The sequence below is a fragment of the Podarcis bocagei genome (assembly GCF_964188305.1).
Source record: "Podarcis bocagei genome assembly, chromosome: 15".
In the NCBI taxonomy this organism is placed as follows: domain Eukaryota; kingdom Metazoa; phylum Chordata; class Lepidosauria; order Squamata; family Lacertidae; genus Podarcis; species Podarcis bocagei.
In genome coordinates this window covers 12,668,365-12,695,835 of record NC_138141.1, presented here as the reverse complement: position 1 = coordinate 12,695,835, position 27,471 = coordinate 12,668,365, and the positions used below count along the sequence as shown (strand labels likewise).

General features: G+C 45.2%; 1 protein-coding gene across 1 annotated transcript in view; it reads right to left on the bottom strand.

The window, feature by feature from the left end:
* Positions 1–21,455, bottom strand: part of HEPACAM (hepatic and glial cell adhesion molecule) — a 38,674-nt gene extending 17,219 nt beyond the window's left edge. Inside the window, exon 1 of the mRNA XM_081171767.1 lies at positions 21,250–21,455. Coding sequence (XP_081027893.1) covers positions 21,250–21,337 — 88 coding nt within the window. The 5' untranslated portion in view covers positions 21,338–21,455. The remainder of the gene's footprint in view (positions 1–21,249) is intronic.
* Between the last annotated feature and the right edge of the window lie 6,016 nt (positions 21,456–27,471).

Below are 27,471 nucleotides of genomic sequence, written 5' to 3'. Positions count from 1 at the left end.
TTCAGCCAGAGGGAGGGAGGTGTTCATTGTCAGTTCTGGCACCCTTTTTTCTACAAAAATAGCACTGGTTACTAGTTTGTGAAAACATGCACCTCCAGATGATGCAGACATCAAGCGCCATCCTGGTGCCTGGGCAACTTCTTCTCTTGGTCGCAAATGGCCAATAGCCAAGTGCAAAATGTGCCTGGCACCTGGCTAATTTTGAACGCTGAGCAGGGGTGAAGGCTGCTTAAACCTTCCTGCCATTTCTTTGCTCCCCACCCCCCAGTGAGTTGGAATGCAATTGGCAGAGACATTTGTGCTATACAATTAATGCAGTATCCTATTGCTTTAAACAGTTTCTCTGCTACCAAGCTCAGCCTTCCAGGGCTGCTTTTCCTTAAAAAGATATAAATCACTGGGTTAAAGAGACACTGAACTCTCCATTCCCTGTCTAATTTGTAGCTAGGCAAACACTGACCCTGTATTCACCTCCCAGCACCATGTACAAAGAAAGTGTGAGAACAGAAGCAAAGCCAAGGGAATGCGGTATACTGGGCATCAGGATGTTCTGTAAGGAGGGCTGCCAGGGAATGTCTGCCAAGCAACCATTGTGATCTCTGATCACCTGCAGAGAGTGCATCTTTGTTTTGCTTTTGGAGGATGTAGAGATACACCATCAACATGCAGAGCCAGGCAGATTCAGCCAGCCACACACGGTGCTCACATGCCACTGAACTGTTCCACCTCCAATGACATGTAGTTGGACTAGTTATGGTTGCTTTTGCAGTATCACAGCTGGAGAAAATCACCCACATATGTCTTCTACAACATGGTGCCAGAGGGCTGATTTGCTTCTTTTTGCCATCATCATGTATTTCAGCCCATTCTTCCATAACCAATTTTTGATGCTTTATGGTAAAGCCGGGCTGGTTTGCCAGGAGAAATCCCCACCCCAGAATACAGGGAGACAGCACACTGGTAGTAGAACAAACCAGAGGTGTGCAATGGATTCAGAAGAATCTCAAGTCAAACTGGGCTGATTTGGAGAGATTCGGGAAGTGGGCTCCATGAGAATTGCTCCAAATTGAATCCAGGGCTTCTTGTGAGTGAAATGGAAATTTAGAGTCAAACAGAACTGCAGACGGCATGTCTGCAAAAACTCCAATCTCTCCCCCACCCCTCAAGTTGCATATAAGGAAAACACCAGGATGGGAAGGGAGCCCTTTGTGGCTGACAGATCCTGTTTATAATAAGAAGGAATCACTTGGGCTTTTGGGAAGAGATGTTCAAGGAATGCAGGGTTGGAGACCCTCTGGCTGGCAGGCCAATCTTGGCCTACAAGGCCATTTCCCCAAAACCACAACAACCCACCTATCAGGTGACATCACAGATGACATCGTCTGATGGGCAAGACGACTCCACCTTGAATTTTTTTTTAAAAGATATTTATTGAAGTTTTACAAATTATATCAAACAAAACAATACACACAAACACAAACAAAAAAAGAACAAGTATAATTTCATAACCTTATCTTCTTAAAACATATTTTACTGACCTCCTCATACCTCCCCTTTCTGCATTCCCATTTCAAAAATTTAGTTCAGCAAATCCTCACCCTTAATTTTATCTAATTATCATCTTTACTTTCCTTTCACTTAATCTTTACAGCTGTACTCCATTTGATTTTAAAAGCCACATTATTCTAAAATTCATAAATTTTACAATATTTCTTAAGGTAGTTCTTAAATTTCTTCCAATCTTCTTCCGCCGTCTCTTTTCCCTGGTCTCGGATTCTGCCAGTCATTTCCGCCCGACTCCACCTTGAATTTAAAAGCTTGGCGGGAGAGGTGCCCCAGCTGTTGGGACATCTTCGTAGCTTCCATTTGGCTATTAATCTTTTCCTTCACTCATGGGATTCTTGACTTCTGGAACTTGTGCTTGCTATTAACCTGAATAAATATCTTGTCCTTACTTTCAAACAAGTGCTGCTGGCGTTGTTTTTTTGGATGGAAGTACAACAGAGTCTCTGGGTGACTTTGGGCCGGTCATCACTCTCAGCCTAAATAAGCTCACAGTGTTGCTGCAAGGATTAAACAGGAAGAACAATTTCCATTGTCTCGAGCTCCTTGGCAGAAAGGTGGGATATAAATGTAATAAATAAGTTAAGGACATAAGAAGAGCCCTGCTTCATCAAAAGAAAGGTTGATCTTTTCCAGAATCACGTTTCCACATTGGCCAATCAGCTGCGGAATCAGGGTTTGAAGGCTCTCTACTCTTATTGCCTGGTAAGGCCTTTCAAAGGCAGGCCTATTGAAATCAATGGAAGAACTCTGTCCTTCTTTTATTGTCACATGAGATGTTACAGCAAATGTATCCATTTACTTCTGCAAAAGGTCAGAGGATCTATAGACTCTAATGCAATTACCTCTCAATCTTCTTTTTAGCTGTGAATTCACCCCCTTCACACTCTGCATTAATGCAGCTTGCACTCTGAGGAGTCCCTTAGTCTCAGGCACTGGGTTTGTTTTTGTTTTTTTAAAGCTCTTCCCACCCCTATTATGGAAGTGTTGGCAGTGGCTATTAAGAAACTGCATTCAGTTTCCCCAGTAGAGCAGGCACAGAGTGTCTGTGGCCAGATCTAATTTATCAGAGTGGACATGATATTTAAACAATGCCATGCATTGGTTTCAGTTGTAAATTCTAGCTTTTACTTCCTGGGAAAAAACAGTTTCCAAGTTCTACCAGCTGCATATGTGAGGTAAAAACAACAAACTTGAGGGGAGGGATGGTGTCATGAACCTTAAATTAATTACTTAAAATATATTGACTTGGGCCCCAAGGTAACTTAAAGAAGTTCATGGAAGGAATGTTTCCTGTCCTCTTTCCCTACCAGTGCCCAAAGGGCTTCTCTGAAGGGTCAGGGTCCTTCCTGAACAATGGTGGCTATTGGGAGATGGGGGAATTGCCTAAAACTGGGCCTTCCCCCAACAGCATCCCCAGAGTTAGTTCTCTGCTGAGACAATATATCTTCATTATGTGTAATAGCTGGGAGAACAAAAGTCCACAAGGTTGACTGAGAGCTTTCCATGGTCCTGATTTCTGTCCATTAGCAGAACAGGATATACAGAATATCATATTGGGATATAGAAATGCTTCAGAGAAGAGTAAAAATACTTTCCTGACCATGAACAACTCAGTGAACTGGAAGATCTAATAACAACAGGGAAGTTTATTGTTGTACCACAGTCCATGAGGATGGAAATCCAAGACTGTATCCACCAAGAACATGAAGTTCAAATGAAATCCAGCAAATAAGCCAAGCAGACACTCTTGAGTTATATCAAATTAACTTCTATTCAGAGCGAACACATTGAAATTAATGGACCTGAGCAGCATTGGAAATGACATAAGGAGCAAACTCTTATACTGTGACAACAGCAGAAGAAACAGATCAACTGAATGGGTTATCTTCAACAAAGTGATACACAGACTAAACCAATTGAAATAAATGGTATTAAGATTTTAATGGGTCTGGTCTGAGTATGACTGATATAGGGCATTGCCAATTGGAAGACCCCTCTAACCGCTACATCTTTACCCAACAGATCAGGAGTTGCGGACACTTTGGGGGCATTTGGAATTTTTAGAACATGTCATGGCTGCCAGTCACAAAATGGCTGCTATGGAGGTGTGACTGAACACTAAATGACTGCTAAGTCTTAGAGAGGGGAAAAAGGAGACAGGACCACAGATTGGTATAGCTATGCCCCCTCTGCAGTTGGGAGGGGAGAAATCACCTACATTAGCTATGACTATTGCTCACAGACAGAAGCTCTTTGCACATCTCATCTGTTCTGAATGGATGGGAGATGGGTGGCCAGTCCTGACATCCAATGAAATATGGGCATATGGAAAGGGAAGTGTTAAATGCAGGAGAGACTGAGCCAGTGTAAGCAAACGAATATACAGATATCCTTCTTGCCTGATATTGCCTATTGCATTTGCTCAACTGAAGAATAAATTTGTTTGCATTCCAGATGAACATTCACATTCCATTTCACATTTCACATTCCAGAAGAATGACAATGAACCTAATTTAGGGTCACAGAATCCTAGTCATTCCATATATCTTACAGCTGTCCCCACATGACCACATCGCTGCCCCCAAGCAATCAGGGAAGCTAAAAGAGAAGGATACCGTGCTAAGAAAATACTGAGGCAGAATAACCCATATAGCACACTTTTAAATAACATATCAACACCACTGATAGCTACTGAATATAGCCAAGAGGACAAAGCAGAACATGCATTCCAACCCTAGAAAAAAAACATTCATTTCAAAGTGGCCTGGTCTGGAAAACGTGCTGTCTCAGATTACCAAAAGGTTATGAACACTTCTGTAATCTGTATCTGAAGAAATGTGCGTGCACAATAAAGCTTATACTAAGAAATAACTTAAAAAGGTAAAGGTACCCCTGCCTGTACGGGCCAGTCGTGTCCGACTCTAGGGTTGTGCGCCCATCTCACTTAAGAGGCCGGGGGCCAGCGCTGTCCGGAGACACTTCCAGGTCACGTGGCCAGCGTGTGCTGGTCCCGGGGGTAAGGTACCGTGAGTGTAGCAGAGTCCACACGAAGCGGGGCGAGGTCCGATGCAGGAAGGCGGGCGGGGAACAGGAACGCTGGAACAGAAGGCTGAGCAGGTAACAGGAACACCGGATGGTCGGGAACAGGAGGCCGAGCAGGGAACAGGAGCACTGGATAGTCAGGAACAGGAAGCCGAGCAGGGAACAGGAGTACCGGTTAGGCAGGAACAGGAGGCCGAGCAGGGATCAGGATCACAGGAAGGTCCGAAGCCAACAACGACGTTGCTCCCGCAACCTGGGGCCGGGATGAGTGGGCTTTTATCCTCTTCTAAGGTCAGGGGCGGTCCCGACCTCCAGGAGCCCCGCCTACTCTGGCCTTAAGGCGAGCACTCCTCCTGGGGGCAACTAGTTCCCTTCGCCTCTCTGCCCTAAGCCTCTGCAGATCAGGAGAGGCCGAAGGGTTACTGGGCCCTGGAGGAGGCTCACCTGTGGCCACTGAGTCTTCCAGCACCTCTGGGGCCAGAATGGCTTCACCTGGTGCCTGCTCTTGAGTTTCCTCAGCATCTAGGCCTTGCCCCAGTTCAGCCGGCCCTGGAGGCGGGGACTCCTGTGCTGGCTGGGATTCCTCCGGATCGCTCTCAGACTCGGAATCCCAGGCCATCACACAGCGTGACGAAGCTGCTCTGGCGAGCCAGCACCAGCGCAGCACACGGAAACGCCGTTTACCTTCCCGCTATAAAGCAGTACCTATTTATCTACTTGCACTTAGGGGTGCTTTCGAAGTGCTAGGTGGGCAGGAGCTGGGACCGAACGACGGGAGCTCACCCCGCCGCGGGGATTTGAACCGCCAACCATGCGATCGGCAAGCCCTAGGCACTGAGGTTTTACCCACAGTGCCACCCGCGTCCCAAGAAATTAGAGACTTAGTTGGTCTCTAAAGGGCTACTGGACAATTTTTTATATATATTTCAACTGTGCCAGACCAACACAGCTACCTACCTGAATCTGTAATCTGTGCAGTTTGCATTCAGAACTACCCAACTAACACATTCAGAACTAACACTTGATGGAGAAAAGACACGATGGAAACCAGCTACTGTACAATGAAAACAAATGAAACACCCAGTTCATATTCGTTAGAGCAGTGTTTCCCAACCTTTTTTGGGCAAAGGCACACTTGTTTCATGAAAAAAAATCTCGAGGCACACCACCATGCCAGATGGGGAAAGGTCACTTTTTACTTATGTAAAAAAAAATAAAAAAATAGTAACAGCATAGAAGGTAATGGTTAGGCTAGCATCCCTCTTCCAAATATGCTAGGTTTTTATTTGCAGGGACTGTTCTACATGGGAAAGCATTCAGCACTGTCATTCTCCCATCTGCCATCTGAATTGGTACTATTCTGGGTCAACTTACTCTGCTGCATGTGTAGATGAAAATGGCACCAAGTGTGGGGGAGGGGCAGAACAGGTTTCAGATACAGGATATTAAGCATACACGTACTTCAGATTGAACTGGTTGCTTGCTTTGCAAGTTTTCATTTCCCAAATGACTGCCTTGGCAAGCGCAATACCTACCAGGCTCAACGCCGGTCTCGCGCTGCCGCTTCCCGCGCTCAAGGACCCGGGAGGAGGAAGGCGTGAAGGGAATCCCGAAGGCGCGAAAACCTCACGCATGCGCAGGCCTTCCGCCTGCGACAGCCCAGTAGGCCGGCCGAAGCGAGCGGCGATGGGATGTGGGAGGGAGCTCGCTCACCGCCCCGCGTGTGCCTATGTGGGGCACGTTACAGCCCCGTGACGTCAGCGCCACGCAGGCAGCCAGGCAGGCAGACGGCGAGAGCCCCGCGCTGGGCGGCCTCTCCTCGCCGCCGCCGCCCCGCCTCTCGCCGCCCGACTCGCCCGCCTCCCTCCCACGGCACACCAGGCAACGTCTCGCACCGGTTGGGAAACACTGGTTTATCTCTTTGATGTCTGATGGGAGGGCATTCCACAGGGCGGGCGCCACTACCGAGAAGGCCCTCTGCCTGGTTCCCTGTAACCTCACTTTTCACAGTGAGGGAATTGCCAGAAGGCCCTTGGCACTGGATCTCAGTGTCTGGGCTGAACGATGGTGGCGGAGACGCTACTTCAGGTATACTGGACCGAAACCGCTTAGGGCTTTAAAGGTCAGCACCAACACTTTGAATTGTGCTCGGAAAGGTACTGGGAGCCAATGTAGGTCTTTCAAGACTGTCGTTACGTGGTCTCGGCGGCAGGTAGCAGCGCCCACAGCTTACGGACTGCACCGTGTAACAGGTGTCTGGCCCAGCAGCCTAAGGCGGACAAGCCACTGAAACAGGCATTCAGAATCCATTCATTTCATAAAACCTGCAGGGCTCAATTTCTGTGTATGTGTGTGTTTCTGTTTTGCCCAAGGGTCTGGGGGTGGGAGAGAGCTCTTTAGCATGATGCTTTTAAAACAATTAAATTATCAACAAACAAACCTGATGATACGAATAGCAACGTCAGGTGCTACCGGGGGGGGGGGAGAAGGGGGCCTACTCGGAAGTAAATACTGCGTCCAGGCACAATTAGCGCTGATTTAAGGTGCACCAAGACTGCCTAAAAACCTCACCAAAGATATGCAACAAAGCGCTTCGTTGCAGAGGGGAGAGTTTGTGCACCGTGGAGGCTGGAGGGCTTCTATTCTACATGCGGGGGTTGGGGGGCGAGGAAAATGTGCTCCGTGGGGGGGCGGGGAAGGCAAGAAAAGGAGCTGAGCTCTAACTATAGGCTCCCACGCTTGAGCAGGCCCGACTCGGTGGGGCAGACCACCCTCTCTCCTGGAGGAGGAGGAGGAAGAGGAGGAGGAGATTCCCATCCACGGCGTGGCCTCCCGCGCTCCTGAACGGGAAATCTCTGCAGCCCAAGACTCTCCGCAAGGCAGCTCCTCCCTTTCTGCCTTGAGCCGCCGCCAGCCGCGCCCCCCTCCCCAGTTATCTGCTGCCTGCCAAGCCCCGCCCCTCTTCATTGTCCTCCCCTTCTGTTTATACACAAAGACCCCCATCTTCTTCCCCCTTCCCCTTCCTCCATCCCTCGCTTTTTCCCCTCTCTTTCCTTTTTTTAAAAAAAATATTTTCTCTTCCCCTTCTTTTTTTCCACCCTTTCTTTTTTCTCTTTCTCCCCCCCCCCCACCCTCCTGCCTTCCTGAGTTAAAGGATTTGAGCAATGGGTCTGGAGGTGGAGCTCGTCGGAGGATTAGCCCGACTCGCCCGCCTCCCTCCCACGGCACACCAGGCGACGTCCGGCGGCACACTACTGTGCCGCGGAACACCGGTTGGGAAACACTGCGTTAGAGACTAAACATGGAACGCTTAGCAGAACTGATATTTTCTTCCTATTCCAGAGAAGCTACCTTTGCTAAACGCAAAAATAATATCTGCACACCCAGATCCATTTACAGTCATACCTCAGGTTACAGACGCTCCAGGTTGTTACGGTAAAATCCGGGTGCGTGAGGGCACAGCCACCCAGCTCGTCGGACAAAGTCCGCGGGTCCTAGCGGAGAAGAAAGGAGCTCAGCCGGACACAGGAGCAAAGTACGAAGATCCGAGTTTATTGCGCAACAGGTTCAAAATGGCATTGAACCCCGAGTATGGGGTGACATAGACTTTTAAAAGTTCCCTCCATAACCCAGAATACAGTGCAGGAAACGTCATGAATACATTATGGGAAGGTCATGTTTCGTGGATTACATCATGAATACATTTCACACGTCATGAATAGATTATGGAAGGGGTGGGATCACATTCATTAACATTTCAGATGAGGGAGGGGGAATATGCGGAGGGAGAAATATGCATAGATAAACATTTATCAAGTACCGGTGGTGGCAAGACAATGGGTCAGAGATATGCATCGTCTGCCACTTAATATTGCCTAGAGGAAGGGTTTGGCGAAACGATCTGACAGGATTAGGAAGTTCCTGCGTACGTGACCCGCCGCTTTGGGGATTATGGAAGTAGGAACAACATCATGGAGTCCAGGGAGAGCTGAGTTGAATGACACCAAGAGTGAGGAAATCGGAGCTACGGTCGATTTTATATCAATTTTTAGAGATTTCAAAGGTTTCCAGGCTATTCCGTACTGTAGAGTGAAAGGTAGAACAGAATGGATACATTTTGGCAGGCGGAAGCAGAATGGATACATTGTAACTAGATTTTGACAGGTTTACGAGGTCCCTGGTTTCGGATCCATTGTTCTCACAGCGGGGGGCCGTCCGCAGCTTGTTAGGAGTGAAATGAGGCGTGCAGGAGCTCCTGGAGCTAGCTCTTTGCAGGACGAATGCATGGCTGTGATTGGCTAAAGCGCGGCCATAGGAATAAGTGGAGAAGAGAAACACTCGGTCTACTCGTTCTAAGTATGGGGCGCAGATAGGCATAGGAAAGATAGAGAATATATTTATAGATATTCGAGCTTATTTCGCTCGGGAAAGGGTCTGGGAAAAGTGTGGTGCTTGTGCAACGGTGAAGGGGTTTTGAGGGTGGGTGTGCGGTGGCACCCTCGAGGTCATCGCCTCGGTCAGTCAGGAAGAGGGGGAAAAAGGCACCCCCCCCCTCCTCAGTCCGTATCAAGGTTGTGCGTTTTCGGGTTGTGCACCGCACTGAACCTGGAAGTACTGGAATGGGTTACTTCCGGGTTTCGGCACTCGCGCATGCGCAGAAGCACCGAATCACTTCCCGCATGTGTGCAGACGGGTTGTGAACACTGCGAGTTGCAAATGTGCCTCCCACACGGATCACATTCGCAACTCGAGCGTCCACTGTAATGATCTTCCAGAATGCCGGTGTTTTTGCGTGGTGTCAAATCACATACCAGTAAATTCAGGTTGCACAACTAGAGCTGATTAGGCATCATGCAACAAACCCACTTCCTCAAAATATCAGACTTTTTTGAGATACGGAAAGTGAAGGGGACATGTAATAGAAAATGCATCAGTCACAGCAGCTGCCCAAAGGCGCCAGATGCTGGTGCGAATCCTGCTTCGACCCCTTATGATGGTGATGAGGTGGGTGGTCTTGCCTCACACAGCAGGTGGGTTAGACTAGATGTTCCTTTTGGGGAACTCTTCCACTGCTTGGATACTGAGAAGAGAATCCGATGTATTATTTCCTTTAAACCGAGGGAGTGAGGGAATAAGTGTTGGCAAAGTGTTTAGGATGACTGTTTTGGAAGGCTGGCTTCTTCTTTCAGTACATTTTGTATCCTGAGCCTAGTAACTCCCTGCAGGAAGAGGGGAGGTGGGGGCAGGCTGGTCTCCTAGGCACCAGCTCCAGCTTATGGGGGGCAGAAATGAGACTGCCAGGAGCCGAGGACAAAGCTTGCGGTTGTTGGGCTTTAGTTCCTTCCTGGCCCAAGTTTAAAAGCCTGCAGTGTAAGGAAGATCAGCATTTGTGATTCACTAGGCTGCCTCAAGGACCTGGCAAATGTAATAATCAGCAGCTGGACAAAGGCAGCGGAGACAGCTGAGTCTCCCAGACCCCCGATAGCGGCACTTCTTGCCTGGCACAGCCTGAGCAAACCCCAGAAGAGACCTTCATTATGGCCTTCTTCTTAGAAACGCACCTGATTTGCTCTGCTTTTTTCTTTTATCCCCCATTCTCAGCAAGGGAGGCAATTGTACGAGTTCAAAGCACTTTTGGACTCTCGGGGCCACTTAAAGCACCGTCTCGGACCCTCAAGTTGATATCACCCTTCGGATGTGGTGCCAGAGGGGAGTGAGGGGGCAAAAAGCCCTCTGGACAAGGAGGGATAGAGGATCAGTTCTGGTTTCTTTTCCTTTCTCATGTTGCCCAGCTTAAATTCAGCGCTCCACATTGCCACGTCACTCTGTGATTTTCTTTTTAAGCCCTCCTGAAAATTTGCCAGGGTTTCAACGCACATTTCTCCTAATGCACTCGTTTTTGTAGGCAGTTTTGCCTAGCCTTGCCATGCCCAGGGGTGCCAAGTTGAATAAAATATGGGGGGGAGCCCCACCCCACATAATCGATCACATGATGCGGTGCACGCACACAATTTGAATGGCAATGCCTGAATTCAATGGTGAGGATCCACCCTCCAGGTTGATACCTGATGAAGAACTCTGTGAGGAGGAAGGGGCGGACCCACCCTACCTAGGGTCCCTTGCACCCTTGGCAAGGAAGTGTAATAATAATAATAATAATAATAATAATAATAATAATAATAATAATAATAATAATAATAGTAGTAATTTATTGATACCCCGCCCATCTGGCTGGGTTTCCCCAGCCACTCTGGGCGGCTTCCAATCGAATATTAAAATACAAAAACCTATTAAACATTAAAAGCTTCCCTGAACAGGGCTGCCTTCAGATGCCTTCTTAAAGTCTGGTAGTTGTTTTTCTCTTTGACAGCTAGCCTATGAGCCTGTACAATTTGCTGGATAATAGTATAATAATAATAATAATAATAATAATAATAATAATAATAATAATAATAATAATAAATTTATACCCCACCCATCTGGCTGGGTTTCCCCAGCCACTCTGGGCGGCTTCCAACCGAATATTAAAATATAATAGTCCATGAAACATTAAAAGCTTCCCTAAACAAGGCTGCCTTCAGATGTCTTCTAAAAGTCTGGTAGTTGTTTTTCTCTTTGACATCTAGTAGGAGGGTGTTCCACAGGGCAGATGCCACTACCGAGAAGGCCCTCTGCCTGGTTCCCTGTAACTTGGCTTCTTGCAGTGAGGGAACTGCCAGAAGGCCCTCGGCACTAGACCTCAGTGTCCGGGCAGAACGATGGGGGTGGTGACGCTCCCTCAGGTATACTGGACTGAGGCTGTTTAAGGCTTTAAATGCCAGCACCAACACTCTGAATTGTGCTCGGAAATGTACTGGGAGCTAGTGTAGATCTTTCAAGATCGGTGTTATATAGTCTCGGCGGCCGCTCCCAGTCACCAGTCCAGCTGCCGTATTCTGGATTAGTTGTAGTTTCTGGATCACCTTCAAAGGTAGCCCCACATAGAGCACATTGCAGTAGTCCAAGCAGGAGATAACTAGAGCATGCACCACTCTGGCGAGACAGTCTACAGGCCAGTAGGTTCTCAGCCTGTGTACCAGATGGAGCTGGTAGACAGCTGCCCTGGACACAGAATTAACTTGCACCTCCATGGACAGCTGTGAGTCCAAAATGACTCCCAGGCTGCACACCTGGTCCTTCAGGGGCACAGTTACCCCATTCAGGACCAGGGAGTCCTCAACACCCGCCCGCCTCCTGTCCCCCCAAAACAGTACTTCTGTCTTGTCAGGATTCAGTCTCAATCTGTTAGCCACCATGTATCAGTATATTCACAGAACAGCAGCTGGATAAACTACCCAGATACAGTATTAACAACCTACAAATGCCTAGGTGAACTAATGAGTCTTTGGCAAACATAGAAAGCACATCAGTGTTGGTGCTTGCCTTATTTTGGAAAAGGCAGTTCCATATGCTGGACACCACAAGGGAAAGGCCCTCATCTTGCTTGTTGTGAGCAGGTGCCTCATCCTCTGGGGCCTCATCCAAGGATCTTGGCATCCAGAAGGAGGAGTTCCTTCAGGTATTGAAAACTAACTAACTAACAAAATCAGTAGGACTTACTCCCCAAAAACTAATGTTTATAAAATATTTTTTTACCAAAAAATATTTTTTATTTTTATTTTTACAAAAATGCATATATTAGGGGAAAGTGTGCATAACATTCAATATGTAAGTGGAAATAACACAAAATGCATTATAGCATGACAAATTGCTTGCAAAAAATCTGAACATTAGTCAACTGCACACAAAACAGTGTTTATTCAGAGAAACGTGTACTAAAATGCTGCAGAATCTTCAGGAGATTTTTTTTAAAAATTCAAAAATTGCTGAAGACATGTGGAGAACTGAATTAAGAACTGGGAAAAATAATCTGTAAAGACACCTAGGCACTCTGAAAGCAAATCAGGATGAATGCTCAGACTCATACAAGTGCCCCATAAGCAAAGACTGGGCAAAAGCTAGCCCATGGGTAGGCAAACAAAGGCCCGGGGGCCAGATACATCCCAATCGCCTTCTAAATCCGGACAGCGGAGGCTCCGGGAATCAGTGTGTTTTTACATGAGTAGAATGTGTCCTTTTATTTAAAATGCATCTCTGGGTTATTTGTGGGGCCTGCCTGGTGTTTTTACATGAGTAGAATGTGTCCTTTTATTTAAAATGTATCTCTGGGTTATTTGTGGGACATAGGAATTCGTTCATTATTATTTTTTCAAAATATAGTCCGCCCCGCCCACAAGGTCTGAGGGACACTAGACCGGCCCCCTGCTGAAAAAGTTTGCTGACCCCTCAATTCTAGCCACTGAGTAAGCTTTGTGCAAGCAAATTAGGATGAACGCTTTAAACAGTGTCCCTCCAAAGTTTGCCGTAGCGGACGACCCGTTTCTGCGGAGCTCCCCTTCACAGCGCGAAGAGGACCGCCATTGCTGTTTTGCGCCGCCTCCGGAAGTCCTATTTCTCCAGTTATGAGTGCATTTTAAAGTCCCAGATATATCAACCTCTGGGTGCCTTTGTAGGCATCAGGCAAGCTTTCCAAGAAAGAGAGTTCTGTAAGGTAGGGTTGCAACCACTAAAAAGTCTCTCTCCAGTCACCACCTAAGGTGTATTAAGATTGACTTGTTTTGCTGTATTCCTTTTCTTGCCTGGACTTAATGACTGTCAATCATCATGAAACACCCTGGAAGCCATCTGGCTGAAGGCCAGAATTTGTTTTCTAGGCTGATTAAATAATTGCACCAGAAGCACAGCCCCACAGTTCTTAAAATGCATGTGCAGTCAAATTGGAGTCTTGCCTTATCATTTCCCAGCCTTAACTCTTCCACCAAATGCCCTCCATAAATATAATCCATGAGCTGCAAATTAGATGATGGCAAATGTCTGTTTTCCAAATCTGTGTGCAACGAACTGCCACCCCAGTGGATGAATGGCTCTATTCAGCAAGGAGGCATTCCATTGCATATGTCTTTACCGCGGGTCCAAGGGTTCTTAATACTGAGTGGCAGCCATAACGCATCCAGCCGCACCTATTCATGACTTCATGGGAACGAACAAGCAAGGCTAGCACCTTGAATAGCAAATGGCCAGGCGTTACCTAGGTAACAATAAGCTCTGGAAGGCAGAACATGTCATAAACTGGTTTTGGAAAACAGCATATAGCAGAGCTTAGAAAAGGGAAATGATTGACTGATTGACAAGTCCTGAAACAAAGGCGTCCATCTGCAGTTATCAAACAAGTTTGAAAGGAATATTGAAGTGGGGACTATTGAGCGTGAGTTGAAATCTGCAATATGTTTGCGAATCAAATTAGGAAAAATAAGTTGCAATTATGAATTAATTCACACTGGGTTGAATGGCATGACTTAGCCTATTACGATTTAACATTTATATAGCACCTAAAAGTTCTAAGTGGGACACGGGTGGCGCTGTGGATTAAACCACAGAGCCTAGGACTTGCCGATCAGAAAGTTGGTGGTTCGAATCCCCGCAACGGGGTGAGCTCCCATTGCTCGGTCCCTGCTCCTACCAACCTAGCAGTTTGAAAGCACATCAAAGTGCAAGTAGATAAATAGGTACCACTCAGGCAGGAAGGTAAACGACGTTTCCGTGCGCTGCTCTGGTTCACCAGAAGCGGCTTAGTCATGCACATGACCCAGAAGCTATATGCTGGCTCCCTTGGCCAATAAAGCGAGATGAGCACCGCAACCCCACAACCCCACAACTGGACCTAATGGTCAGGGGTCCCTTTACCTTTAAAAATTCTAAGTACTGCACATATTTAAAAGCTATGACAGTCTCTGTCTGCCAGCTTGCAATATGATAGGCAAGAGAGGGAGGGATGAAATGAGGAGAGAATGGGAAAACAAATATTAGAGAAGCTGGTCCTTCAGCAGCTAATGAATGGGGTCAAGTTGGTCTCCTCTGTGTCCTGACGATCTTCCTGCAAAGTAAGGGATGCAACCTCTCAGTGTCCTGCCTGGTGGCAGAGGTCAGGTTACACCTCCCTTTGATTCTAGAAGAAAAAGGATTCCTGACAACTAGGGAACCAGCACAGTAGACAGAGTTCAACCAGATTATTTTATTATGGGAAAGAGGGTGGTTTTTTAAAGAGAGCGGATTAAAATGGTATGTACTCTATGCCAGCTGGGACTGATGGGAATTGGAGTTCAACAAGATTTGTAAGGTTGAAGGTTCGTCACTCATTTCAGATTGCCCAAGGCCAAACAATGGGTAATGGTATTATTCAGGTGTGTGTGTTTTCAGGGGGAACTCACAGGAACTCAGTTCCAGCACCTCTCTGGTGGGTGCCACTGCCATTCTAAGAGGACGAGGGAGGTGTTCATAGTGAGTTCTGGTACCTCTAGAAAAATAGGACTGGTAGGACTTGAACCCACATCTCCCAGTCTCAAGTCAAACTTGCTAGTCCCTGCATGGATAAAAGTAATAGCAGAACCAGCTCTCAGATGCTGTTTGGTATTCACAGGAAGAGCTGCGAAGGAAAGTTGTTGTTGTTGTTGTTGTTGTTGTTGTTGTTGTTGTTGTATTGCATAGGCTGCTTGACATACTACAAAATTCCTGCACAAATCGCACTTCGGTGTAAAAACGAACATGATACCAGCTTTCAGATCAGGATGTATATGATGACTGCATTTTATACTGCATACATGCTAGCAAACTGCCTCGCCCATGTCGCAACACCGCACAACATGTAAATGGACACACCACCACAATGTGATGGTTATGTTGCAATCAACCTGCAGATTTCTCAACTGTTCTGTACAGAAGCGCCATCTGCTTAGGGATTCTGAACGATGTAACACGGCCCCCTGAGTAAGTGTGCATTTAGAGCCACTTTCAGATCAAAGCAGGCATGAAAGTCTTGCGTGCTCTAGAGAAACACTTCTTCATTCAGCTTTGTCCAGCTTCAAAGCCAGGGACACAGTGTTCCAAGTATGCTTGCAGCACAACTGATGAAGGTCGGGGGGGGGGATGCATACAGTCTTAAGCAGCGAGGGGGGCAAATAGCACAAGTGTTACATAGTTCTAAGAGGAGCACCTTCAAAGGTAAATTAAATGAGTGGGTGGAAAATGGGGACATTTTCCCAGGCTCTGAGCAATATGTGGATTTCATCATACTCTCTCTGTTTCCCTGGATAATATATTCCCTTATAATATATTTATTATAAGGCCACAATTGTAGCACTCAATCTCATCTTACTGGTATAATGAGGAACTATGGTGGGAGCCGGGATGGCAGGGGTAGTGAATTAATTCCCCAACTCCCCATGGGCCACCTTTGACAGGTGGGCAGACCTACACACCTGACATTGTTCAAAAGGGCTTTCTGTAACTGCCAATATGCTGTAACTGGTACAACAAGGTGTTTTGAATTCTGTTTCCATGTGCACCTTGAATCCAAGGAAAGAATAGCTTTGAAGGTGACCAGTGCTGATTAAAAACCCCTGCAGCCGTCACTGCTGCAGGTGACCCAAGTAGGGCTTGTTGACAGGTGGTATCAGCGAGCCCCGCTAGCAAAGGAACAATTAGGAGCTCATTTGAAGCTGCCAGTGGGTCCTTTATAGCCACTTCCTTATCTGTTCCACACCTGACATCATATATGATGTCCGTCATGTGGCAGGTGGCCGTGGTATGAGGAAAATGGCCTTGTTGGGCCAAACCGGGGCTTCTGCTGGGGGGGGGGTGGTCCCCACTTATGTGGCAGGCTTCCTCAACCTTGGCCCCCCAGATGATCATCCCTGACCACCGGTCCTGCTAGCTAGGGATCATGGGAGTTGTAGGCCAAAAGCATCTGGAGGGCCAAGGTTGAGGAAGCCTGTTCTATGGTTTATATAAGAGGGAGGTGTTTTTGGCACTGAAGGCCAAAGCCCAAATTGTGGAGTGGAGGGAAAATAAATCTGATTTTGGCATGCATCATCTGCATGAGGGAATTCTCCTTCATCCAACCAATGCTGGCAAAATGCTCCCAGAGCAAGGTATGCCCTCACTGCCCAGGGCACGCCTTATTCGGGAGCAGTCCAGAGGTTTGAGCAGCAATTTCAGTGTAACCTCTAATTTAGCAGTGATTTCAATGGAATCCACTTCTGAGCAAGGCACCCCCTCTCCAGTTGATGGGTGGTGAGAGGGCACCTTGCTCCAAGCAAAGGAGCAACTGAGTGCTCACTTTAAGCTTCCATTTGTTGCTTTGAAGCCACGGCTGTACCCATCCCTATACCTGTGGGACAGGTGGGCATGGTTTGGAGAGAACTGCCTCTCCGGCACAGTTTGGCCCATGAGTCAGAGGTTCTCCACTTCTGGCTCGTAGTCTGAAAATGGTCCAACAGACTGATTTGATGCAAGTTGGACCAGGTGACCCTTGGGATCCCTTCCAACCGTACAAAATTCTATGGAACTTGGCTTTGTAAAAGAGTTAGGTTTGAGCACGCTCAATGCCGAATTTGGATAGAATGGAAAGGAAAGTATATTTGAATGAGTTAGGTGACTTCTGAAAGTTGACAGATGATGTGTGTTTTTCTTTCATAGTCTTCACTAGGGTGGTTTTTTAGGAAATATCTTTGTTTATATTGCATATTTTAGGAAACTGTTTGTTGTGTTAGCTCAAGAGGGGCATCTAATATGTGCCATTGCTCAAGTGTTGTGTAACATCTTTGTAGCCAGTGTTAGCTAGTGGGATTTCAAATGGATGTAGGTTGGAAAAATCACAGTGGGGCTATGGTAGGAATAAAAAAAAGGACCTTATCGGATGAGGAGATGAGAGGGATATGAAAATGATCACAAATCAGGCCTAAGTTTTAAAGGGTTTACAGTCCTGGTAGCCCAAGATGTTTAGAAGTAATGTGTGAAAGGAGATGGTGGAAAATAATCACAGGAGATGATTAAAAATCATTTGATTGGAATGAGGGAAGGGAAACTAATTTCTGATGGGCAGCTTTTGAATACACGAAAGACTTTGGGGAGGGGATGGGGAAAGGATATTTATGGAGCTTGAAATACATAGTAGCTTCATTTGTATAGACTCTATATATCTATTCCAGTGAACAGACAAATCTGGAACTTAGGTCCACACCTCTACCACTAAGAGACATCCACCTCCAAGCGGGTAGTGAAACTGGGACTAATCACAGGTTAACAATATTGCCTGCATAACACATCTGTTATCACCCTTAACTGTTGCAATGCCTTAACATTTTGAGTGAATATGGAAAGCCCTTAAAAGAACAAGTTAAACCACAAGGTGTTTTTTTTGTAAAATGAATACATTACCATTTATATCACTCCAATTACCACATTTTTCGCTCTATAAGATGCACCCAACCATAAGATACACCTAGTTTTAGAGGAGGAAAACAAGAAAAAAAAAATATTCTGAATCTGTGCAGCGGCTCTCCAGCAAAGCGGGAGGAGAAATGGAAGGGGCTCCGTTTCTCCTCCCGCTTCGCTGAAGGGGCGCTGCACAGCTCTCCCTCTCTGCGTAGTGCCTCTCCAGCGAAGTGAAGTCAGAACAGCAAGAGGGATCGCTGCGCAGCAAAAGCAGCGATCCCTCTTGCTGTTCTGGCTTCTGGGATAACCGTGATAGCTGTGCAGCCTGCATTCGCTCCATAAGACGCACACACATTTCCCCTTACTTTTTAGGAGTGAAAAAGTGTGTCTTATAGAGTGAAAAATACGGTATATTAAGACATAGGTTCATAACAACATTTTGTGGGGAAAGCAGATATTTGTAAAGAAGATAAGATGGGGAAAGCCATGTTGCATGGGAAGTTTCAAGCTACGTCACTGCAAACTCCGGTGCACATTCATTTGGAAGGAAGTTGCACTGTGTCCAATGAGCATTCCTGCCCAGGCTGCCTATAGCTACAAGATTAAATGCATTTACTAGGTCAGGTATGGATGGGAAACCTGTGGCCCTCCAGATATTGTGGGACTCCAACTCTCTTCAGTCCCATCCAGAATGGCCAATGATCATGTATTATGGGATTTGTAGTCCAACAACATCTGGAGGGCCATAGGTTGCTCATCCCTGTTAGAGAGTGAACCCTGCTGAATATACCACAATTTGCTGCTGAGTAGAATTGCAGTGGTGGTTTTGTAGGTGGTTGTTGTTTGTTGTTTTACGTAACTGCAAAATGAGTCATTCCCTACCTCTTAAGTGACATATGCTTCTGGTATCACAGATCTGGTTGTTGTTGTTTTTGCATTGTTTCAAGTCACTTTCTCTCTGTTTTTTGCACTCAAGCCATGCTAGCTGAAGAATTACAAAGTTCTATGTATAATAGGAACATTGATCCAGTAACAAAACAAGAAGGCTAGTGTTTCACTAGTCACAAAACATACAATTAGACAATCTGTGTGAGAATTAGGGACAAAATTCAAAACCCATCAGCACCTCATACACGCATTTAGATCTGGCTCCCATTCAAGCAGATATAATGGGAGGATACAGTCCACATGAAGTACAGTATGCATTAACCAATGGTCTAGTACAAGAGCCCATGGCACAAGCAGCAGTGAAAACAACAGGACAGCTTCCTAAATCATAATCATGGCAATGGCAACCTGAGAGGAACCTCCCTAACTCTACTGGAGGTGTGCAATAGATTTTATGTAGTCGTTTAGGGATGTGCAATCCCTATCTACATGTAAGCTTCATATACATTCAAGTTCTGAGCACATCACTTGGAAGAAACACGGCTTCATTCAGTTCCATACAGCTGAAATGTGTATTTCAACCACTGCACAACAGGAAGGCATGCAGGCACCCCATCACTTAACAGTGTGAACAGGACATATTACATTCTGGGCGTAAGCTAGCAAGAGGTCACAACTAACAATATAATACTATACATGCTGAGTCAGAAGCAGATCTAAAGGAGTTCAATAAGCCTTACACTCAAGTACAATGGTATAGGATTGCAGCTGAAGTCACAGTGGAATAAATGGAAACTAAGGTTCCATTTCTGTGTGCCCCTTAAAGGTAAAGGTAAAGGGACCCCTGACCATTAGGTCCAGTCGTGGCCGACTCTGGGGTTGCGGCGCTCATCTCGCTTTATTGGATGAGGGAGCCAGCGTACAGCTTCTGGGTCATGTGGCCAGCATGACTAAGCCGCTTCTGGCGAACCAGAGCAGCGCATGAAACTCTGTTTACCTTCCCGCTGGAGCGGTACCTATTTATCTATTTGCACTTTGACGTGCTTTCGAACTGCTAGGTTGGCAGGAGAAGGGACCGAGCAACGGGAGCTCACCCCGTCACGGGGATTCGAACCACCGACCTTCTGATTGGCAAGTCCTAACCCGCAGCGCCACCCGTGCCCCTTACTTGAATGTAAACATGCATAGGCTTGCATTGTTACGACAGTAACACAGCTAAGTCCCACTCCATGGTTTTCAATGGTAACAACAACAGAACTAACTTAATGAAATGGTCAAAAGATTCCTGCATTGCAGGGGGTTGGACTAAAGGACCCCCATGGTTCCTTCCAACTCTCCAATTCTATGATATCAGAACTAACTTATTGAAATAGGCCCCGTATGTTTAGGATCAGGCTAATGGAAATTAACACATTATCAAGGCATTTATTTACTGATTGAGAGGTTGTAAAACAATTGACACATATTTCCTTCCAATAACCTCAAAAGGCAAGTCAGTTATTTCCCCTGAATTGCAGATATGGGGGAGAGGAGTAAAACTGAGCGAATCACCTGCTGAGTTCATAGCAGTGCTGAATTTCGAACTGAGGACTTCCTAGTTTGAAGCTACAGTCTCTTTGTCACTACGGCAAGATCCACACCATACATTTAAAGTATGCACATTTAAAATACATGACTTCCTTCAAAGAATGCTGGAATTGTAGCTGGCTAAGGGTACTGGGAATTGTTGCTCGGTAGGGGGGAAAGTACAGTTCCCAAGATTATTTGGAAGTCATGTGCTTGAAATATGCATTTAAATGTATGGCATGGATCCTCCATACATCACACCAGTTCTGCTGATTTTGTTGTTGTTGTTTTTACATAAATGGAAGTTAAATAAGGTCCACAGCATATCTGGAAAAACATTTTTAAAAAACCACAAAGACACAATTTGCTTTCTGAGCCCACACAATATATTTAGCCTAAGCTAAAATTGAGGATGGAGAGTTCAAAGAATAGGCTCTCTATGACATTTTGTCTGAGCATTACAGTATTTTTCAGAGAAGAACTGTTGGAACAGGGTTCTCTCTGCCACAAACATGCCACAGCAAAGTTATTGTTGTTGTTTAAAAAAATAAAAGTCATCCAATTCAGAGGGCACATGGTTCAAAGTGCTGCCCCAATTTTAGAGATGCACAGTTCAGTAATCTCCTCTGTAAAGAATGCTTTGATGAAGTCTTTTCTCACGACACTGAAATGCAAGGGAAGAAATAGTTCCCCCAGTGCCAGAGACCCTGTTATGTGAGGCAACAAAAAGGTGTTCAGGGCTGTCACTTGACTGACTCTCACCTCTGTGCCTGGGCATTCAGCACCTCTGAACCAAACCCTCATCCCCTCACAAGAGCATCCGCCAAACCGCACAGCCCTTTCCCCCAAAGGATTTCAAGAGTGCTGCTCTCCTACCTGTGTAGTTGATTATAAGAAGGAAAGCTACGTGCACAAAACCCGACACGCTGAGAACTCTGGACAAGACTTCTCTTTCTCTCTTCATTTTGGGTTTGGTTTTAGGTCCTTCTCGCACACAATTAGCATGATTTGTCCACTCTGGGCACGTCCCTTAGTACCGCTTGGAGTTGTTCTGCCACCACTGAACTCTGCCAAGTCCTCTTTCAATAGACAGAGCCTCTGTGTGTTGTTGTGGGGTGTTGGTTCCCCCCCTCCCCCTTTTCTTCTCTTTTGGTCAGACCTGATGTTTTCCAGTTTTGTGAGCCTTACATCCTCGGTTTCAAGGGATTAGCTGACCATGCCTTAAAAAACAACAACACATGACCAATATTCCCAAATTTGCGAAGATAATATCGCAGCAAAAGCCTGATTTGTTTTCAGAGTTTCTTAGAACAAGGAGGTGGCTCAGAATTCCAGATCACTGTCTACAGCCTCACTCCCACAGTTCCTTGGGAGCCTGACACATGCCACGCTGTACCCACAACTCTCTGAAATGCACGTTCTGGCAGGCGACAGAGGGGAATGCTGGGAGCCATTTGCATGCCCTGGCCTTGAAAAGGTACTCTGTGAGATTGTGCTCCTTGTGGCAGCAGTTCTATGTAGCTTCCTGGGCTTTGGCTATTAGCTGGCAAATCTGCCCCAAGGAGTCGCATCAGTTGGCAGGCTGGAGGGAAGATTTCTGGAGAGGCTGTGACATTTGCAGGCAGGATAGCTTCCCAACAATGGATCCAGCAATTTGTGGTACGACAAGGTTAAAGCTCATAAAGCTTTCAAGAACCATATTGTCAGGAAGGCAGTGTTTAATGTCTGGACAAGATATAAGGATTTACTAGAAAGTAAGACCCCAAGGTGGCTGTCACCAATGGAAGCTAAGGCTCAGAAAAGACTCAATATGGAGGCCAACTGGCCAAAATATTGGGAAATAGTAGAAAAGGATGGAGACACATGGAGATTGCAGAGTTTTGAGAAATTAAAGGATAAAGTGCGAGACTGGTTACATTATGCTCAGATCAGGGAGGCCTTTAATATGGACAAAAAAACAGGCTTCCAGGTGGAAAAATCGAGGCTAGAAACAGAGCTGTTAGAACCAAAAACTAAGGTACTTTCAAAAATGTATAACTTGCAGTTAAAATGGAACACTCAGGATGAAACGGTTAAATCAGCTATGATAAAATGGGCACAGGACATTGGCTACAATATTATGTTTGCTGACTGGGAACGGTTATGGACCACCGGTGTGAAATTCACAGCATGCAATGCCTTGAAAGAAAATATTATGAAAATGATATACAGGTGGTACATGACCCCAGTCAAGCTTGCAAAAAAAAACCATTTGCCAGACAATAAGTTTTGGAAATGTAAAGAGACTGAAGGAACATTCTTTCACCTTTGGTGGACGTGCCCAAAAGTTAAGGCCTTCTGGGAAATGATCTATAATGAACTAAAAAAGGTATTTAAATATACCTTCCTTAAGAAACCAGAGGCTTTCCTTTTGGGCATTGTCGGCCAAATGGTGCCAAAGAAGGATAGAACTTTCTTTATGTATGCGACAACAGCAGCAAGAATACTTATCGCAAAGCACTGGAAGACAGAAGATTTGCCCACTCTGGAAGAATGGCAGACGCAACTGATAGACTACATGGAATTGGCAGAAATGACTGGCAGAATCCGAGACCTGGGAGAAGAGATAGTGGAAGAGGACTGGAAGAAATTTAAGGACTATCTGCAAAAGTATTGTAAATTGTATGAATGTTAGAATGATGCAGGATATAAAGACAATGTGGCATTAGTGACATATTTGAAAGGAATTTGCAAAATTGGTTTATAAGAACAGAGGTAAAACTTGAACAATATTATGTCAAGCTTAAAGAACTGATAAAAAAGGGGAAAAATTGGAGACATAATAGCTGAAATATATAATATATAATAAGATTTGAAAGAAGGTGAAGTATTGCTGAATAAGGATTTCTAAATGGGAACACAGAAAAGGGAGATGTGAGGGAGTCAAGAAAGAGGGTTATGGAAATAGCATCTGAGAAATTGAATCTTTTTGTATGTCTTTTTTATGCTTTATTTTTTCTTTCTTTTTGCTTGTTTGTATGTTTTGTATGCTTTTTTATTTTCTTTTTGGTTTATTGATTGGAATGGTGTTTGTTGAATTGTTGTACTGTTTAAAACCTTTAATAAATATTTATAAAAAAACAACAACAATGGATCCAGCAAAGGCTTGTTAGACCAATAGTCTTTGCCCTGTTCAAATTAGGAAGCCCCTCTTAGTTCAAAAACACTGATTTTTCTTTAATGGTAAGACATACATTCCACCTTTCAACAATGATCTTCATGGTGGCTGAGATTGTAATAAAACACACATGCCAAAAATACAAAAACATCACATACCCCAAACTGAAACCCACACAGCCTAGCAACCCTTAACCCTGGCCAATGGATGTATTTATTCTGAAGATTTCTACTCCACCTTTCAGTCAAATGATTTGCAAGAGGATGGGCCATAGTACAATGATAGAGCACAAGGCTGTCAGAAAATTATACCGGAAACAAAAATGGGAGCAGAAATTCCCACAATCTGCATGTTCATCCAACATACCAGGAACAGAAATCACACAAGTGAATACGAGTTGTGTTTGCGAGTGTTGCTGTTTTAGTCTGCAAAGTTATTTTCTGCATTTTTTTTTAAAAAAAACATTTCTCTTCTACTGAAATGCATTGCAATGAATTAGGTAACTGATTACATAAGTTTCAGCCATAGAGTATAGCGAGACAAGTAAGATAGGTTTTTAGCAGAAACCAAACTGTAGGGGAACAGAAACAATACGGAATGTGACCATGTTAAGCTTCCACAGTTACTGAGTCAAAACTCTACTTTGAGCTTCAGCATTGGCTCTGCTGTCCTCCCTACACCCTCCTAACTAGGACAGCATTCCAGGCTTGAAGTCCCAATTAGTCTCCTTTTGTCATCCCAAATCTTCTGAACAAGGCTGTGTACACATTCCCCTTTACTCAGTATCCTGTGCTAGCTTGTTAAGGGGTGCACACACAGTCTTAGCCACAATCTATACCTACACAATGTTGGTCACAATGTGTCTATCCTATCATTTATTATGAAATACTGTACTGTGCCCCCTCCCTTCCAGACAACACTCGATCCAAACTGAGAAAAATACCAACCTAGCTGTGTTTTAAGCTGGTAATGTGTACAGAGCCTCAGACACAGTCACCAGGCACAGCCAATAGCAGAAATTAACTAAACACTCTTATTCCAGCTCTGTTGTCGTTGATAAATTCATTATTTACTATCAAGTGGAACATGCCAATTGTTCCAAAAAGGCTGATTAAAGTAAGAAGCGGTGGTCCCCGAAGTGCTCATTTGATCCTGTTTATTGTCTGTGTCTTCCAAATGCTAGCAATTAAAACCCTTTGCTTTGAATCTATCCACAGGGCCAGGGACCTCGGAGGCTGGTGAGTGCATTTCAGTGTGTTTTGAGCTATTCCTGTGAAATATTTCTTTTCCAAGGAGGGGGTGGGGTTTTTCCCTCCTCCCATAAGTATTCCCGTTCTGTTTTTAAATTGAAACAGCTAATCTCTCCACACTCTTTTCTGCCACTGGAGTTCTTGGCCTCCACACAGTGCAAAGTCACAAACAAAAGCTTTGTTTTCAGCAAGGCAAGCCAATATATTGCTGAATGCTGCAGGCCTTTGTTCCAGCTGGCCTGTCTACCCTTTTGGTGAATATAGTCAGATAAAACCCTCATGACACCCAGCCTACTAGCAGAGATGAGAAGGACCTCCAGAAATACTGTACAGTAACTGTAATGCATCCTTGTAGCAAAGGTGTAGTGGTAAATATTGACATGAAGGCATCCATTCTGACAGCCCCCAAAGGAGAGCCCAAAAATTCAGGCAGCTGTGTTGATCCATTATCACACACCCACACAAAAGAATAGTAGTAAATAGCACAATACCCAGTTTATTAGGATCAGCATGACTGCAACCTTATGCATAGTTTCCTGGGACTAGCAGGCTCCATAGAACTTAATGGTGACTAGATAGCTTTTGCTTGTAAAACACATTGAGCCTTAACAAAAGAACTTTAGCCAGCTGAAATTCAGCCTTTAGCTTTTAATTAAAAATGCAGGCGATTCATAGCAAAACTCAAATCTTTCAGAGCCTGTCTACCTTTTCAACGACGTGTTGGTGATATGGCCATACGAGTTTGGATGATTATTTTGGAGCCTTTTATAGATACATCAAGACATCTTAATGCATGGAGAATAGCAGCTAATCCCAAACCTAATAAGAGCAAATGTGCCTGCTGGCCACACCTCTCTGGAAGCATTAATGTTCACCTGCACACCTGTAGGATATTTTTCCATTAAGCATAGCCACTGGACATCAGTATTGGGAAGCGTTGCCAGTAGCCACAGTCCTGGTCCCTCCCCTATAGGGAAGTCCCTGCACCTGTCATGTCTAACATCTTTTTGCTGAATTGTTGTGAGCTGTTTCGACGGCAAAGCTTGGCTGAAAAGCAAGATATACATAAAATGGAATAAGCAAATAAATGGAGGATAGAACCAATCATCCAGCCCTACCCTCCATGCATTGATTCTGTTGTTGTTGTTGTTTAGTCGTGTCCGACTCTTCATGACCCCATGAGCCAGAGCACGCCAGGCACTCCTGTCTTCCACTGCCTCCCTCACTTTGGTCAAACTCATGTTTGTAGTTTTGAGAACACTGTCCAACCATCTCGTCCTCTGTCATCCCCTTCTCCTTCTGCCCTCCATCTTTCCCAACATCAGGGTCTTTTCCAGGGAGTCTTCTCTTCTCATGAGGTGGCCAAAGTATTGGAGCCTCAGCTTCACGATCTGTCCTTCCAGTGAGCTCTCAGGGCTGATTTCCTTCAGAATGGATAGGTTTGATCTTCTTGCAGTCCATGGGACTCTCAAGAGTCTCCTCCAGCACCATAATTCAAAAGCATCAATTCTTCGGCGATCAGCCTTCTTTATGGTCCAGCTCTCACTTCCATACATCACTACTGGGAAAACCATAGATTTAACTATACGGACCTTTGTTGGCAAGGTGATGTCTCTGCTTTTTAAGATGCTGTAATTTGAACCAGAGCCAAGACCCAGAACACTCTTTTCAAGTGTTAGGAGAGCAATGTGGTGTAGTGTAGCAAGGGACTAGGAGTGGGGAAACCAAAGTTCAAACTCTCCCTCTTCCATAAAGTTCACTCTTGGGCTTTAGCAATGGCAGTCTCAACCTGATGAAGCCCACAAGGTTGTTGTGAAAACAGAATGGGTGGAGGGGAAGCCAGCATGCCACCTGGAGCCTGCTGGAGAAAGCCTGAGCTCTAGTAAGTGCAGCAGAGGTGAGTCTGGAACCTTTGTCACACAGCTTTTAGCAAACGCCGAAGACGCACCTCTTTGTCCTGGCCTTTGGCACTTGGGATGTATTTTTCTACAACCCACCTTATTTCTGTGACTGCAAGTTGCTTTAAATTCTTTTTAATATTGTGTTTTAACGGTTCTGCAAGCTGCCCTTCAACCTTTGGGTAAAGAGCAGGTAATAATAATAAATGTAACACATAAAGCTCTGCTCCAATAACAAAAGTGCCTCTGAGCACGTGCAAACTTCTTTTCTGCCAGGCTCCTAAAATTTATTATTATTATTTATTAAATTTGTATACCGCCCTATACCCATCGATCTCAGGGCAGTTCACAACATGTCCACCACTAGATAGCAGGCCCCTTCCTGGCAGAGTCCAGCAATTCAAAAGTGCCAAGGTATCTTAACATCTCTTTTATATGCATTCGACTGATAAAATTTCCAATTAGGTACCCTGTTAACCGAGGGATTCCATATTCCTTAATTTAGTATGCCAGCCCTTGGGCCGTAATAATATTCCTTCAATATTCCTTAATTTGGAATTTCCACACAAACCCTTGGGGAGTGGTTGAGATTGAAGAAAGAAGTCCTGGAGTTTACGCAAACCATGTATTGGCTATTTAATATTTTTTTCATTTCTAGGTTCCTCTTATTTCCACCCCAACCCAGTTTTATTATTCTGTGAACCGCCCTGAGACCTGTGGGAAAAGGGCGGCAAATAAATTAAATTAAAAATTTAAAATAAAATAAAATAAAAATAAGATGTGTTGGTATGGT